This window comes from Mytilus trossulus, chromosome 14 (assembly GCF_036588685.1).
Source record: "Mytilus trossulus isolate FHL-02 chromosome 14, PNRI_Mtr1.1.1.hap1, whole genome shotgun sequence".
In the NCBI taxonomy this organism is placed as follows: domain Eukaryota; kingdom Metazoa; phylum Mollusca; class Bivalvia; order Mytilida; family Mytilidae; genus Mytilus; species Mytilus trossulus.
The window spans coordinates 77,131,918-77,149,425 of NC_086386.1; the positions used below are offsets into that span (position 1 = coordinate 77,131,918).

The window sequence follows — 17,508 nt, forward strand, 5'->3', positions numbered from 1 at the left end:
TACTTCTTATCACATCCTACTGTAACACAAAAGTAAAAAGGAACGAATTATCCAGTCTATAAAATAAACATTTTTCAAAGCTTCGTAAAGTAGAAAGAGAATTTGATTTTTCTTATCCTGTATAACTACGTAGGTCGGATCTGAACAAGTATTAACTCTTTTCTACACACAAAAGCAAAGTCATGAGCGGGCAAGGTGATAGTAGTATACCACTCGCTCAATGAATGGGGTCGGGTTGGTTTTTAGACTAACAACGACCGCAAAGGACATTTCTGAAAAGAAGCACGTTCAAAGCAACTGAATAGTGTAAATCAAAAGTATGGAATTGAAATTGACAAAGAAACACGTGTTTTTTATATATCAGATAACGTTTTATTTATGTTCTACGTATCATTAACGTAGACGATTTTAACGAATAGCTGAATCCTCTCCAACAAGGCCATACCATCCCTTGATATTTGAGTTTGGTTTCGCCTTTAAGATAGGCTCCGTTTATATTTGATGAATAACAATTTGTATACCAGTTTCCGCCTTTGCTCCAAAGCGCACAGTTGCCATTTTCAAGATCATTGTCCTGGTCGTGAGTCGAGAAACGAATGTTATTTTGACCATGTAAGCAATCTCCTGTAAAAGAGGGACGAAAGATACCAGAGGGGCAATAAAACTCGTAAATCGAAAATAAACTGACGTTGCCATGGCTAAAAATGAAAAAGACAAACAGACAAACAATAGTACACATGAAAAAACATAGAAAACTAAAGAATAAGCAACACGAACCCCAACAAAAACTGGGAACAAATTTTAATCTTTAATATCGTCTTCACATCATATTGTATGTTTATTTTACTTTTACTTCATGCATGTTTGGTTTGGATGTTTCGACTGCAAAACATTTAAACATTAACTCGAAAGTACATGGATTTGCAGAACAAGGCATTGTGCATGTTATGATGATGGCATACTGCTTCATGTGCAAGGATATATTAAACATGTTAAATTCATATCCAGGACGAAACAATGTTCATGTAATATGTTTATGTAGAAAAATTATTAGAGCAATACGCTTACCCAGATTTTAACCTACCCGTTATAGGATAAATTCCGCAGGGTGAAACGTAACTGTACATAACGGACACAATTTGTCTCCGACCCGATCACCTTGTTGCCGTGTGCTTTTTGGAGCAATATTAAATACCAACTTTGAAGTCTATGATTTGACCCAGTCAGGGTTCAAACCTACGACCATCCAGCTTGAGGAGAGAGGAGAAATCATTTCAACGTAAACACCTACGAGGTTGGAATTGTGAAACGAAACTTAAAAATGGTTACGTTAATCGTAACTATCAAAACAAAATCCTATAACAATAGTATGGGAGGTAGGAAACAGATTGTCTTACAGTTGGAGTTGTTACCATTGCAGTTTACATAGGTAAACATTTAACACTCGTTTAAAAAATATGAAGAATGAATGTATTATTCCATTTCAAGCATATGTCGTAAACAAGGTAAACAAAACTATGCAGTTTTAAACTAAAAGATTACACGGCTTTTGAAATATTTAAATATTTACATTTAATTAAAACATGATTATGAAATGAATAAATATCTATAAAATTGAGAATGAAAATGGGGAAGGTATCAAAGAGACAACAACCCGACCAAACAGCAGACAACAGCCACAGACCACCAATGGGTCTTCAATACAGCAAAAAACTCCCGAAACCCGAAGGCGTTCTTCGACTTATCCCTTAAAAAAGTATACTAGTTCAGTGATAATGGACGTCATACTTAACTCTGAAATACACACAAGAAACTGAAATTGAAAATCGTAATGAGACTAACAATGAGCAGAGGCTCCTGACATTAAACAGGCGCAATAATGCGCTCGATAAATTTTTCGAGCCTTGCAACAAAAGTTGTAAATAACCAACAGATTTTGTTTGTGTTTTTTTTATGTTTTTTTTTATTTTTTTTGCTGTTTTTTTTCGGGTATTTTGTCAAGATCTTTAAATGAAATTTTTATGCAGACGAAAAATTTTACTCCCATTTAAGTGAAATTAAAAAGGATTTTACTGTTTTAATTTTTCATTCGAAAACCAATTACTTGTTCCAAAAACGGAAGCATACTTATAAGCGTTCTATAAATACAACTGTTATATCATTCATTGAAAATTCATACCTGCATTTCCGCTATAACCATTAATTGCCAGTTTGTATTTTGATTTAGAATCTCCAACTGAAAACTTCCTATATAAAGCGTATCTGGCTTCTCCATCATAATCCTCAAGATCTATTCTTAATTCAGAGTTGCCTCCGGAAGTTAAAATATGTATTTTGTCATTACCTAGAAATGAAGCATATTTACGATACATAATAAGGCTAAACAAATAACCTTCAATATTCAATGTATTTACATAAATAATAAAGATTGAAGAAAATCAATGTAGGAGCAAGAAAACTTAAATATCAGTGTACAAAGGAAAAGGATTTGTAATAAAGTCTAACACCTTTTTAAGACGGTTTTTGTAGATTTTATTCTATTTTGAGACAACTTTACCATAACATATTTTCTAAGCTATCTTTAAACAATAGTATTTGTAAAACCCAAACACAATTTGAGGACATTGTTGATAAAAAATACTTTTTACATGTTTTCAGTATGAACTTACCAAGCCAGTGTTCTCCTTTTAGAGTACCAAACCCGAACTCATATTCTTTCCATGTTCTGTAGAAATCTATTTTTCCATCGAACCGTCTTTGAATAACCTAAATAAAATACCAACGACTTGTGATATGTACCTATCAAATCAATAGATTATATTTTGTCTGTTGAGAATCTTGGTATATTATCTCTCGAAGAAGTCACTGATACCAGATCATAACAGTTACAGGTCAGGGGTATTATGTTCTGTCCGCTATTTTTGATAATCACTGTTATACTTTTATAGATGAAGTAGAGTAAATGCACACACATGTATCTTTTCTATTGTATACTAACTGACTAGTTGAACCTAAGAAGGCATTCAATCAAATTTGTTCATATTTTTCAGAATGTTATACATATTTGATGATATCATTGAAAATATAATCATTAACGTCATGGTATGTTATTCCCCAGTAAACACATAGTCATAATTGTTTGGAATCGGAGACGTATACTTTCAAATTGATTAAAGCATTTCTTAAAGCAAACATTTTGTCTGGTTTTTTTTAACTCACTGTCCAAGCTTTCCCTTGATTGGTCAGTTTACAGTAAACGTCAAATGGTTTTAATCCTGGTGGGAAGATTGTATAAACTCCACTTTTACAATGTGCTGGGTCTATCTCTCCACAGTCTTTAGGTTTGGCAACTAAAAGGTTAATTGTATTGACAGTTTAATGGTTTGATAGTTCGTCGTGTATTTTCCAAAACTAATTACTTTATTCATATTACATGTACTAGTATTACTTTTTGAAAATATATGCATGTGAAATTTTAAACAAAACATGTTTAAAGCGTTTTATCTTCATAAAATAATTATTTGAATTTAAACTGTTTAAAAAATCACATATAAGCAGTAGCTAGGTACAATTTTAAAAAATAATCAGAACATGTATCTAATAATGTGATAGTTTTCTTCATAATGAAGAAACTTTTACATTCAATTTTAAATGATATAAATATCGAAAGTGAACACTCTTTTAGATTAGAAGCATTAAATATACAAATAGTAATTCGATAACGGCATGTCAGAGGAGATGTTTCGTTTTGCACACGGCACGCATATTCAAACTATATTATCGATCGCCGGAAGTCGGTCTGTCAGTTGAAAAATGGCCGTCGAAGTATCAACAACTACAAGCGCTTGGATAGATTCATCAGGAATTTGGCTTTTTTGCATTGATAAGAATGTTTTTAGTATAGCAATGAGATATTGTCCAAGTATAAAAGTTAATGTAGGGCATGTTTAAGTTTTTGAAAGCAAGTAGTATGAGGTTCAGACGTCAGCGAGTGTATAAAAATCATATATAAATTGAATGATTGATTGGTTTAATTTAAGATTTAAATTATTTAATTAGCAAAACAGTGAAATTTATATTTTACACCTCAGTAATCACACTGGTTCAAACTAGATTTTCATTAGTATAAACTCTTGCATTAAATTTACTCACTAAATTATTTCGCTCTTTTTATTGGATATAAACTTTTCCTTTGTTGTTAATTGTTTATTTATACTATTGCAAAGTGTTTTCTTTACATTTTTGAATTTGATATTACGTTGAAATTACCCACCCTCCCTCCCTTGTTATTTTTTTTTTCCGTTTATAAATTCATAGTGGCGGATGTTTGCCAAAAGATTTGGTTATATATCTATGTTTAGGTATTTTCATTTGTGTATTTAATTATTTATGATATATTGTATTTTGTAATATATTGAAAAAATATTTATATCAGGCAATACAAATTATACCTATTGGCTTCCTTTTATTTCACCCACTTGATAATTTAATCTTTTTGGCTCAAAACCTTAATTCCTGTTTGCAATTTTTTTAAACGATGCATGCGAAAGGCTTATATATAGCTCGATTGAATTAAAGCAGTTGCATTTGTTTTCTTTGTAAATATTTATATAAAATAAGGTAAAACAAATGATGTTTTCTTATCGTCAATGACACACTATCCATAAATTAACAAAATGAGATTGATATAAGTAACTGCTTTTAACCATACGACATTAAACACTAAACAAAACCGTGCAACGTGGTATAATAATTTAATGAACGCAAATAAAGCGTGACTGATGCATATACAGAATATGGCGGGATTTAATATTTTACGCGCATCAAACTCTTACCCTAATGGGACATTAGTGTAACAGAAAACACAGCAAAATGCATAAGGCGTGCGCCCCCTTAAATTGGCAAAGCATGGGTTGTTCGTCGCATTGCATCTGTTTCAACATTCAAAGAAGTATATAAAACAGAAAGGTTTACAGAATCAACGTGATTACTAACAAACTGACCTACTGTTTTTCATAATTAATTTCTATAAAAACTTCCAAGAAAGGTGTCTAACGTGGTACTGCGTTTGATGACACATATCATAGGCTTTTAGCAGTTATAAAGTAATACAATTCGGACAGTGTAGTTTTTATAATCAATTTCGTTGATACTCGAAGTTAAAAAAACAGCCCTGCCTCACTTTCCCAAGAAGTAGGTAAAAGTGCCCTACCCTCGGTTGGGTTGGTTATTTTATCATTGCACGGCCAAGAAAACAGTCCAGGTTAGATTCTTTCTTAATTAAAGATAGAAATACTGGTTCAAGCGACAGGTTAGTTTATTAATTTGTATCATTATTTAATATCTCTGTATCAATATGTTTCTCACTTGCAACCTGTAAAGTTTGCCGAAGCATGCATAAACGGTCAAGGCCATAACCCGTACTTTCGTACTACATAATATCCAATGAATATAAACATATCTTCGTAATGATCTCATTCTGATTTAAGTGGTTTGCGGAAAAAAACGTATATAAAAAGTTTGGCACGACCTCCAAAAAAGAAAAATATAATAAAAAAGATTTATGAAAAGGCAATCAAAAATCGCTGGCTGAAGTAGTTTTTTGTTTGTTTTATTGGTCAGGTGAGCTATTGTGGAGTGAATTAATAGAAGCTCACAGTTTTCTTGTTAATTATGGTGATTGTAGATTGACAGGGGGAATTTATGCGGTTTCAGCTTGAAACTGTTATTTCTCGCTCATTTTACCACGTTTTGCTTGGCAAGATATATCTACATTGCACCATTTCTAGAAGAATATTTCAATAATTTTGATAATTTTACCTCAAAAATGAAACTTTGCGCCCCCCTTTTTTAAAATCCTGGATCCACCCCTGAAGTATATTATAACTAACGAATCACACATCTTGTCACGTACAAATCAATCATGTTTTAAATAGGTGCGACCTCGCGCATGCCAAAATTTACATTTTAGGAATTGATATTAAGGATCAGTAATATACATAAATAGTAAATACATTTAAAAACCAAATCAAAGTAACGATCAAAAGATAATTAAAGAGAAGTATGAGTATCGAAAATGTATTGATTAAAATGGAAGCTTAACACAATTGTCTTACCTGGACACCAGTTATTGATCATATTTCCTCGCCCATACTTAAACTTTCCTGTGAAAATTATAATATAAAATAATTATTTCATAAACTCAACAGGGACTTCAGTATGTGCCACTTTCGTTATATTAAACGTTGTATATAATACATTTAAGTTGAAATTAAAGAAAACAAAAACTGTACATACGAAAATGACAAAGTTACATGTAACTATTTTAACTTATATATATTATATTCTTACAAATAGTTTCTTTATGTGTAGTAAGCATACTAATTGTAATATTGTTTTAATGTTTTAATATTTTTCTGTGATATAATTTAGTAGATAGTTTGCGGTTTCACAATATATTTTTTATTACATATTTTCTTAATTAAATGCATTACACCTGTTGTAATGGGTGAAATAATATACATCTCACAATTTTAATGGACACATGCCAGTGAACATTGGATATAAAAGGAACATACAAAAGTGCACTGTATGTATGATGGAGACGTTAAATGTTAATGTAATTGATACATTATGTCGCTTAATATGTGATTTTCTCTATCAAAACATTCTGTAATTTTTATCGATTACTTAATTTTGTAACAAGTTGTTAATATACCGTTAACTGCAATCAAACATATTACAACTCCAGTTTTTTTTTTTATCGTCAAGTTAAAACCCGTCATTTTAACTTAAGTATATGTAATGAAGCACTGCGTATATATCTTATCTTTATAAATTATAAATTATTTACTTAACAAATAATTTTGTTTCCTTATATTTTAGAAATGATATTTACCTGCGGATAGCGTACGTTCCGTGTCATGAATTTTTTTTCTAATCTGCGCTTTCGTTGTAGATACCACGACAACAAGAGTTGTAATCAGGATTATTTTCAATAAGAACATTTTGCTGGAGGGTGCATGCATTTTGGGAACAATATACCAATCGAATGTCAACTGTAGAAATGTGTTGACTGTTTTATTGATTAGTTACTGTAATTTGATAATGTAACATTTGTTTCTATGCGTGTTTAAATAAGTATATTTTAAACAATGTTCTGCATTAAAATCAGGAGAATGTAAATGAACTATAGTCTTGTAGTTTGATTACATTCCACGAAAGTTGCATTTTATCATCGATTGTACAGTTCATATTTAGAGTACGGTTATATTGTAACTGTATTTTATTGGAACAGCCGAGCGCTCGTTTTTCATCGGTGTATTATATATTTTTTATGTGTATTCATGTTTGCATACTCAATTTAATTATATGTTTTCCGTGGGTAGTATCTCTAGTTTAGCAGCCGGAACTTTTACACGTTTTTTTTTAAATTTTACATTGAAGACCGTCAAATTTCGCTCAGGAAAATAAAGGGCATATGCGTATATAAAATTATTCCTTAAACAATTATGCTTTTATACGTGGTTTGTATCACTTCTTTTTTTAATTCTTATATCAATTTGTGAATACAAAGGAATTACAAAAAAATAAATGTGTCTATCATGGTATCAACAAAAGTTTTTTCACAATAAATACATATAACAGGAAGAGGAAATTACAGACAGAATTAGAAACAACAGTATAGCCATACTTACTGTCATAAGATTCGTTTGACCAAAGATTAACATACAGTTTTTAAAATTTGCTTTTTAGAAAATGTGCTATATCTCTTAATGTAACATCTTTGCAACTCGTTTGCTTTTCTCAATTTTTAGCTGCTGATTTACAACTACCTAGGCCGTACGGTGTCCTATAGTTGTTAATTTCTGTGTCGTTTGGTCTGTTGTGGAGAGTTGTCACATTGACAATTATACCATATCTTCTTTTTATTTCACTCCTGTTGTATTTATCCTCAAACTTTAACAAATCTTTATTTCAGGAAAGTCATGCTACAATGCATTACATTTCTGTTTTTTCTCTCTCATTTACTGAGCATATAACAATGCACTGATATCAAATCTAATAACAAACACGTATGATCATGCCTCCTTGTAATCAATGGTTTCATATGCTTCAAAGCTAAAATTATCTTTAGGTAAGTGTCCCTTGATCTTGAATATACTGTATGATTATGTTTTCAATTCATTCGGCTGGAATTTTAGCAATATTGAATTAACTGATTGGCAAAGTTTGAAAATTGAATAGAAGACTTAACATGACATGATGATTAATTGTTTAGATCATTTAGATTGAGTTGAGACTCAGACCAAAATGTCCGTTAAATACTTAATTTGGTTTACTATTGCTTCCTGGAGACAGTCTTTATTTCGACATGTCTTTTAAAAAAAACATGCGCAATTAGCCCATTGCATGTACTGGTATGCCAAATACGACTTAAGTTCATTTATTAGTGAACTAAAAGTATGCATAGAATAACAAAATAGGGGGAGATGAACATAAGGGTATACTATGCATTTAATAATTTCTATTTTATGAAGGGAATTTTATGATACTAACATAATGGTTTAAATATTTATTAAGTGATTAAAGTCTCGGTTTGAAAAGCATGTGTTGATTTTTATGCTTATAGCCAACATCTGTAACCAAATTGTCGTGTATTCGTGGTATGAATAATTTGTGTAATAATTAGAAGCTGCTGAAAGTTGAAAGTTAATATCTACCTCTAATTACACAACTTTTGTTCACCCAAGATAAACAGGGTGATATGTGTCTATAAACTTTTCTTCAAAGTGTTGATTATACAACAATCATGACAAGTAACAATTTGCGGTAACAAATGAAAGTATTTACACTTTTATTCCAGACCTGTTCCAAAAAAAAAAAAATTTGGATTCACAATTATGTGTATTGAAACTAGACGTTACGGTGGAACTAATTTGGAATGGGGATACATTTAGAATGTAGCAGATATTTACTGAGTTGCCTAAAAATATGACGAAATGATAAAGGACTAGATCATCAAAATTTTACAGTAAAATGTATTATTGTTTGAAAAAAACCTCACAAAACTTTTTTCAACTTAGAAAAATTTAAACATTTCTTGGTTAAATTAAGAAACCTGTTATTGTAAAAACTGTTTTAACATGCAACTTCTGACTTCACCTATTGTTATTCGTGCATATTGTTTAGATTGTTTCTAATATTTGATATGCATATAATGCGTTTAAGTGCACTAATAAGTCGTAAGGCTGAAGGTTAATAAAACATTTTCTTAGATTTATCAGGGGTTAAAAAAAACAATTGCAAAAATAATGATGATAAAGATAACGAATATGGAAATAGTTTTTTAATTGTATAGTAAACGTGTAGCTAACATCAAATAAAACTTCTACTGTTCAAGTATTCAAACTCATCAGCAGTCTTCTGAATTTCCATGGCGAATCAATGATTTATTATTGAAAAATACTTGACTGTTATTTATATTATACGATTTTCTGAAACAAAAAAGAACAATGCATTCTTTAAGCGTGATTAGCTAACAAAATGGAACAATAAATTCAAAACACATAACAAGTAAAAACAAAAACATAAACAATATTACTTGTACCCTAAAAAACAAAGGTGACAAAAACACAAGCATATTAAAGAACACCCTTATTCTTGTTTAAAAATGATATGTTTAAGATGACATTCAGATGAACATATCAGAGAGTAACGCGAATTTCATTTTATAAGAGTATCATACAAGTGAGAGGTTTAGCTAGCTATAAAACCAGGTTTAATCCTTAATAAACTGTTGATTTTGCCATTTGATTAGGAACTTTCCATATTGAATTTTCCTCGGAGTTCGGTATTCCTGTTATTTTACTATCCACTATATTCTTTATAAGGAAACGCATGTACCAAATCATGAATATGCCTGATGTTTTCCATTTGTTTGATGTGTTTGAGCTTTTGATTTAGTCAATTGATAGGGACTTTCTGATTTGAGTTTTCCTTGAAGTTCGGCATTTTTTGTTATTTTAGTTTTGTACATTATCAATCATTTTATTTATCTTGGGCTATACTTATGATATTCATATATGACATTATGTGGTTTGAGTGGTTGTTACTTCTTTATTAAAAGCGTTTGAGTCTGTTGTGCATAAACAAAAGAAATTACAACCAGATAACATTTTCCGTACTGGAAAATACTTGTTTTTTAAACAAACTTATACAAAGAATTGTACCATGTCAAAATATCACAAATAAAACGTATGACAAATATAAATATGGAACTTCGTACCTTAAAATGCAATTAAGAACATAGAAAGTGAATATTTGTTTACACTCTATTGGCAACTCGTTTAATAGATAAATGGTGACTCATGTTGGTCACCATTCTTGTCCATATTTGTAGTTTTTATTCACTATGTAGTTCACATTTGTATAAGTCAAATTAATAAATTACACGTGAACCTTTTAAATTAGCTTAATTGATAGGTGTTTGCATAATCGGAGATGATTTTCGATTCTATGTTATGAATACGATTTCGATGTTATATTAACTTCAAATACGTATTGTTTCTATTCCCATGGTAATGGCAGTCATATCTAAGTGCCAAAGGTCCACTTGCTAGCAATCACATATAGCATACTCGTTCCGACATTGCCACGAAAACGGAAACCATTTTAAAATTCACAGTTATTATTTCTGTAAAGTTTCATAAAGTTTGGTGCATTTTGAAAATTTTAATGCGTTTTCAAATAGGGCCAATGTTAAACTTTTGCTCTGTTTCCATGAAAATTGCAGCCATTTCTAAATATTGAAATTATTTCTAGCCATACCAAGTGGCATTTCCATAAAGTTTTATTTCGGGAGGTCGTATAATAAAAGAATAAGAATTTAGATTTTTTTTCCACTTTGTTGTCGTTTCCAGGGAAACGGGAGTCATTTAAACCAATTTTATAGTCAGATGCACAACTTCTCATGGGGCCCTCATAATGGTATAGTTCAATCAACATTGGATTACTCAATTCTGAGAAAAAGACAAAATGTGTGGAAAAATTAGAAAAAATAAGAGGAAAAAGAAACTTAGAATAACCGCATTCCGTTTAGGATGCCTTCATAATGATAATAATAATAATAATAATAATAATAATAATAATAATAATAATAATAATAATAATAATAATAATAATAATAATAATAATAATGATAATAATAATGGTGATAATAATAATACGGAAAAAGAAAAGAGAAAAATCTAAATATTACCAGACATTGTCGATCGAGTGACATAAAAAAAAAATCGAACAAAATGTCACCCGACTACCGTCTACTATCGTGAGATAAACGAACGATAGTCTAATATGATTCATGTTAAATCGTCTTTTCAAATATAAGTATGTACATGTATCATGGTTGTATGATATGTAAAACCCGGACCTCTCTAACATTTCTTTGATAAACACTTACATTATTCTTTGATTTGATGAGTTGAATTCATAGTTTCCATTTGTTTGCATACTGTAATAATAATGTTGTTGAAAAATTAAAGAAAAAAATAGGAGTCAAATATTTGTAAGCTAAGAATGAATAGGAACTACAGCATTTGTGATTTCTGATCCTTAAAAGTCTTACTATATGGTATGGGTTTTTCACGTTGTTGGGAACACGAGTATTGATAGATTCATTGGTTATTGATTAGAGCGACTTTCAGGACTAATGAGATGTTCAGTGACAGACAATTTCTTTTGGAAGAAGTAGGCAAAATATCGATGATAAAAACCACCGACTTGCGATAGGTAAACATTTGTCCTTTTCGGAACATTCAATGCTTTATATTTGATTTGGTTTACATAAAATCGAAGGTTGTAGGGTATACTGCAGGTGTTAAATTCTATGTCATTTGAACTTCGGTGGAGAGTTGTCTGATTGGCAATCACACCACATCTTCCTTTTATTGTATTTCATATTTGAAACGTTTATCGTAGTTAAGCAGCTCAAAAAACAAAACTACATCAATATTTGAAAATTGAAACCAAATGATGTATGATTTGATTGTAAACTTGTTTAGTGCACTTAAGTAACCTTCTTTAAAAAGTATACTAGCTAAGAAAATAACTTGTATCACACTTGCGTTATTGTTGACAAACGTATTTGTTAGTGATCAAGTAAAGCTCCAGGGACATATTAGTTAGTAAGAACAAAATCAAAAATACTTGATAATCCGTAAATGTACCAATATACCATCAACCACGAGAGGCAATTGAATTATGAAACATGTCAAGTTATACGAATATCAAGAATTCATCATAAAAATTTGTAATATATGAGCAATGTTACGACGTAATCCAATCTAATTTTCTGGTCATTTTTAGCGGCCGTCACAAAATCCGCTTGTATTCCGGTTAACAACTTTTAAAAACCTTTTTAATAAAATGAATTGTTAACTAACTCATGTTTCTATTGGCCTTATAACACATTTTAGATTCGTCACTTGTTTAAGTAAATATCTCAAACGACAATTTAGATATGAAACTGTTCAATTTATTATTGAATGATATGAAAACAAATTTTACCATCATCTTGGTGCCAATCGTAAGATTGAATAGTATTTTGGTGACTTAACAAATGTCATAAACCGTCGTTTAATATTCTTTCTACTAAATACAGAGAAATTACGTATCACACGTGTTTTGCACAAAATGTATTACCTTCCTAACAATTCCTTTAAGCGATTCATTAGTATCAACTCTTGTGTATGAAATCCTGGATTTTCCCTCAAGCTGTAAGCAAACATAGTTTGAAATAATATCATACTTTATTGCATTAAGTTTGTACTCATGATATCGATAGTTTCATTTATCGGGCTACCTCTCTAATCTCACATGTGTCCTCGTCAACTTGAAGTAAAAACATTGTCGACGAAAAACTCGTCTTTGAAGAAACAAAGTACATTAGTTCACTGTTTAAAACTGAAGAGTATCACGTCTTTGAAGAAACAAAGCACATGAGTTTACTGATTATGAGTTTGTATGTCATTTGTTTACATTAACCTCTTAGACTATCTGTTTTGTAGCAGGTAGAACATAGTGAAGTGCATCTTTTGTTGCATGACACGGGTTATGTTCTTCTCATATATGTTATGATGGTATGATACTAAACCCCTAACGGGAAGGATCGTGTCTGATATTCATATGATGAAATTATAATCTTTCAATCAGTTTAATTGAAATATGGAGCTGGCATGTCAATTAATTGCTAGTAGTCTGTTGTTATTTATGTATTATTGACATTTTGTTTATTTTCTCTGGTTACATATTCTGACATCAGACTCGGACTTCTTTTGAACTAAATTTTAATGTGCTTAATGTTATGCGTTTACTTTTCTACATTGACTAGAGGTATAGGGGAAGTTTGAGATCTCATAAACATGTTTACCCCGCCGCAATTTGCGCCTGTCCCAAGTCAGGGGCCTCTGGCCTTTGTTAGTCTTGTATTATTTTTATTTTAATTTCTTGTATACAATTTTTAGTTTATTATGGCGTTCATTATCACTGAACTAGTATATATTTGTTAAGGGGCCAGCTTAAGGACGACTCCGGGTGCGGGAATTTCTTGCTACATTGAATACCTGTTGGTGACCTTCTGCTGTTGTCTTTTCTATGGTCGGGTTGTTGTCTCTTTGACACATTCACAATTTTCATTTACAATTTTATTAGTACATTTTCATATTAACTGTCTGTTACGATTTTGAAGATTCAGCCTGCTTTAAGAAATACATTTGTATAATTGATTTCTTTTTTTAAGCACACAGAACACAGCATAATTATGACTAAACTTATTACACAACATTGATTCTAAGCATCCATTAAACTTTTCAAATTACTAAAATCTACATTTGAACAATAAAACTGTTAAACATGATTTCCAGACATACATTAAAGAAAACCTTTTTTTCTCAAATACAATTATGTGAAAGGACAATTTGTTTTTAATTTGCATAACGATGTGCTTTAATCATATGATATATATGACATTCACAACAGTAAAGAGTAGGTTCTAAGGTTGAACCAAAGGACTTCCAATGGTAAAACATAGTAAGTATTTGTTTAATTTTTTTATGATATCTAAATTTGTGCATACCTTTCAGCCTAAATGCACAGTTAGACTACTTTCTACTTTATTGAATACGTTAACAGGGTCTGTATATTGTAGTTGAAGATCATCCTTGGATGTTACATCCATTTTAGATATATAAATTTCACCAGTGCAACAAGTGCGCGTTGTTATTTTTGCAGTAAGACAGTAAGTTTTTCATACCTATAGTGCGAGGCTTGCCGAGATTTATGAATTATTACAATGGAACTGTTACGAGTGACACATGTCATTATACACGAGTTATAGGGTCCGAATCTGTTTCTCCAATGATTTTTATCCTTTTTTTCAATTATTTAAAGAAAGTTGTGTTATTTATATGTGACATCAACAGACATGGTCGCCTCTGTTCATGATGTCACAATATGAAATTCAGAGACAACCCAGATAATGTTGCGTCATGATTAATTTCTCCATGTTTTTCTGAAACAGGTATGTCACTCTTGAGGAATAATATTTTTCTCACACTAATCAGGTAATGTGAAAATAACACAAACATTAAAGGAATAAACATGAATTACCGTTTCTCTGAATCGACTGTCTCTTTCTTAATTTTAACAATAGTTGAGTACAGCTCTTTATTATCTTCCTCCACTTGTTTCGATGTTTTCGTTCTTCAAAAAGATAATTACATTTATGATTGGTGAAAATACTTTTTTACATACTTTTTTTTCATTTTGGATAACATGTTGGAATAAATTTAGAATATTTTTTCGTAGAATAATTTATATGTTTCAAAAAGCCATGGTTATGAAGTTATAATAAGTATCCATTTAAAACACATTGATGCTCTACATAATCAAAGTCTTATAATGATTTTCCTGATCTGTGCGGGAATATGCTTGCCAAATTAACACTGTTGGAAATCGATTATATAAAGATGTTGGTCATGTTTAACATAATTTGATAATATAACTTTTTTAATATGTGAACTTATAGTTATAATAAAATTTACAGGGTCATTATCATAATAAAATCATTGTTCAATGAGTTTTTATATCAAATATATTTCAAAATCATCTACAAAACAATAGCTCATCATAAGAAATATAGTAATTGATATAAGTCAAATCATTATGCAATTCTTTAAAACAAATCAATACTTTGTGTGTATGAATGTTAATATCAACAGCTTGAAAGCTATATGTCAGATCAACATTTACTTTTCATTTTCGTGAACAGACCCTTTTTTGTAAAAGGTATTACTGTCATACTTTGTGATAATCATACATAATACTATACGAATCTTAAAATATATTGCTAAAATTTCTTGATGTGTGTGTCAAATTTTTTACAATAAGTACCCGTACTATACATTGAAGTGCCATACATAATACCTTGTTTAATGTTCTCCATTATGGCATCAATTGGGACAATACGACTATTCATAAGTCCTTTTAGAAAGTGAAGTCAATAACAAATCGTATCAATAAAAAATCCTTACCTGGATTCAAGTCTTTTCATCTTTTCTTGCTCACTTTCTAAACTAAAATGAAAAAAATAATGAAAATTTTAATTCTTGTATTTATTTGTTTCCATACATATGATAACATAATAAAAATTATAATAATGATAATAATTTATTTTATTAAAGCGTCACAAACTTGTCTACAGATTTTTATACAGATTATATAATATACACTGCACAATTATAAAATAAAACAAATACCCAGCCTATATCAGGCTTATGATACACTATATATACAAATATATATCTATTTGACATATACAAATTGTAAAACCAAGCTAAATGTCAAAAATGTTTAAAATTAACCGTTTTTTTAACATCCTAATTTTTTTTTAATAAGTAATTAATAAAACATAACTTTTAAAAATAGAAATGACAAAATTAAGTATTACTTAAAAAATAAATTGTATGTGAAGAAAATAATATATTTTAAAGAGGTTATAATATAAACAGATTGCCAAAAATAAAATAAAATAATCTCATAGTTGTCATATGTCTGTGTCATTTTGGTCTCTTGTGGGCAGATGTCAATCATACCACATCTTCTTTTTTTATATTGAAGTTTTATTAAAAACCTCTCAGTAAAATAGTAAACAAATACAACATGAATGAAATGAATAAGAAAAATAATTATTTAAATGTAACATTGACTTTTACGGAAATTAAGAATGTAGATTGCTCTTCAGCGCGCGACGTCTTCTTATCATATTATGCACCAAGATATATAACTCGTATTGTAATTCAGCATTCTAAATTAAAAAAAAACCAAATTGATTAAAATATGACTTTGTAAAAAAAGAATTATCCATGGCCATAGCTTTGTGAAACAAATTAAACCTAAAGTTATTGTAAATGTCACAATTAATCAAAAAGTGTATCTCATCTTCTACAGCATTATTACAAAATGGACAAATTCTTTCTTCTAACGGTATTGGTGGTTTCGTATAACGACCCGTCTCGACAGACAAAGATAACGTTCCACATCTAATTGTACATAAATAACTTCATAAGTGGCGTGACATTGCGTTTATAACATATGTTCAGGTTGAAAATCCTTCTTTTAACGTCTATATAGTCTCAACTTGTTTCCATTCTTATTCGAATTGTCATACCAAAGTTTGGTAAACCACAACTGTTCATCTAGTATTCGTTATGTACTTTTAATCTGTTTAAAAATTAGTTCTTTGCTTATTCCGGGCTGCATTAAGTGTTCTACAGACATTTTGCAAAATAACTTAATCACATTAAAATTCCACAATCTACTTTCTCGTTTCGACCATTGATACAAAGTACGAGAATTATCTGAATTTTCAAGTTTATAAAAGAATCTCACAACTTTCAGTCTTTGTTAAGTATGACATGACAGCCATCCTAAACCACCATAAACTGCAGTATTGCTAGTCAATTTAGTCACGCCAAGGAATATTTTACAAGCCCGGTTTTGAACGTTATTAATGAGTCTATGTTCAGAAAGTCCCCATATCGACGAACCATAAACAATATTGGTTGTACCAAATTTTATACAGTTTTGTGAACATTTGATATGTCATACCACCATAAGCGAAAAATTTCACAGTCAGACAGCTAAAAGCTCATAGCAGATTTAGAGAAATACAACTGATTCCAGGACTGCAAATTGTCCTTTTGTCATACAATCTGATGATACTAGAGACGCTATATATATAAAAAAAAGTTTAAGTTCTGAAAATAAAGTAGCGTTCTTTTCCTTTTTTATTCCCATATTTAAAAAGTGGCATATTTAAAAAAACGAAGGTGTGTCTAACAAGAGAACAATAGATAGATATGTTTTATCATCAAACTGAAAATTCGGGAGCAGGACGACATATTTTTTTTTAAAACAAATATCATTAAATTCACGTCTTGTTTCCACTAC

General features: G+C 30.2%; 1 protein-coding gene across 1 annotated transcript; it reads right to left on the reverse strand.

Moving 5' to 3' along the window:
* Positions 1 to 372: 372 nt before the first annotated feature.
* Positions 373 to 7,032, reverse strand: LOC134697037 (ficolin-2-like). The gene is made up of 6 exons (XM_063559056.1): positions 6,899 to 7,032; positions 6,117 to 6,164; positions 3,220 to 3,350; positions 2,670 to 2,766; positions 2,180 to 2,344; positions 373 to 624 (listed from the first exon to the last, which is right to left on the reverse strand). Exons 1-6 carry the CDS (start codon positions 7,026 to 7,028, stop codon positions 377 to 379), a joined length of 819 nt encoding a protein of 272 aa, XP_063415126.1. The 5' UTR covers positions 7,029 to 7,032; the 3' UTR covers positions 373 to 376.
* Positions 7,033 to 17,508: the final 10,476 nt, after the last annotated feature.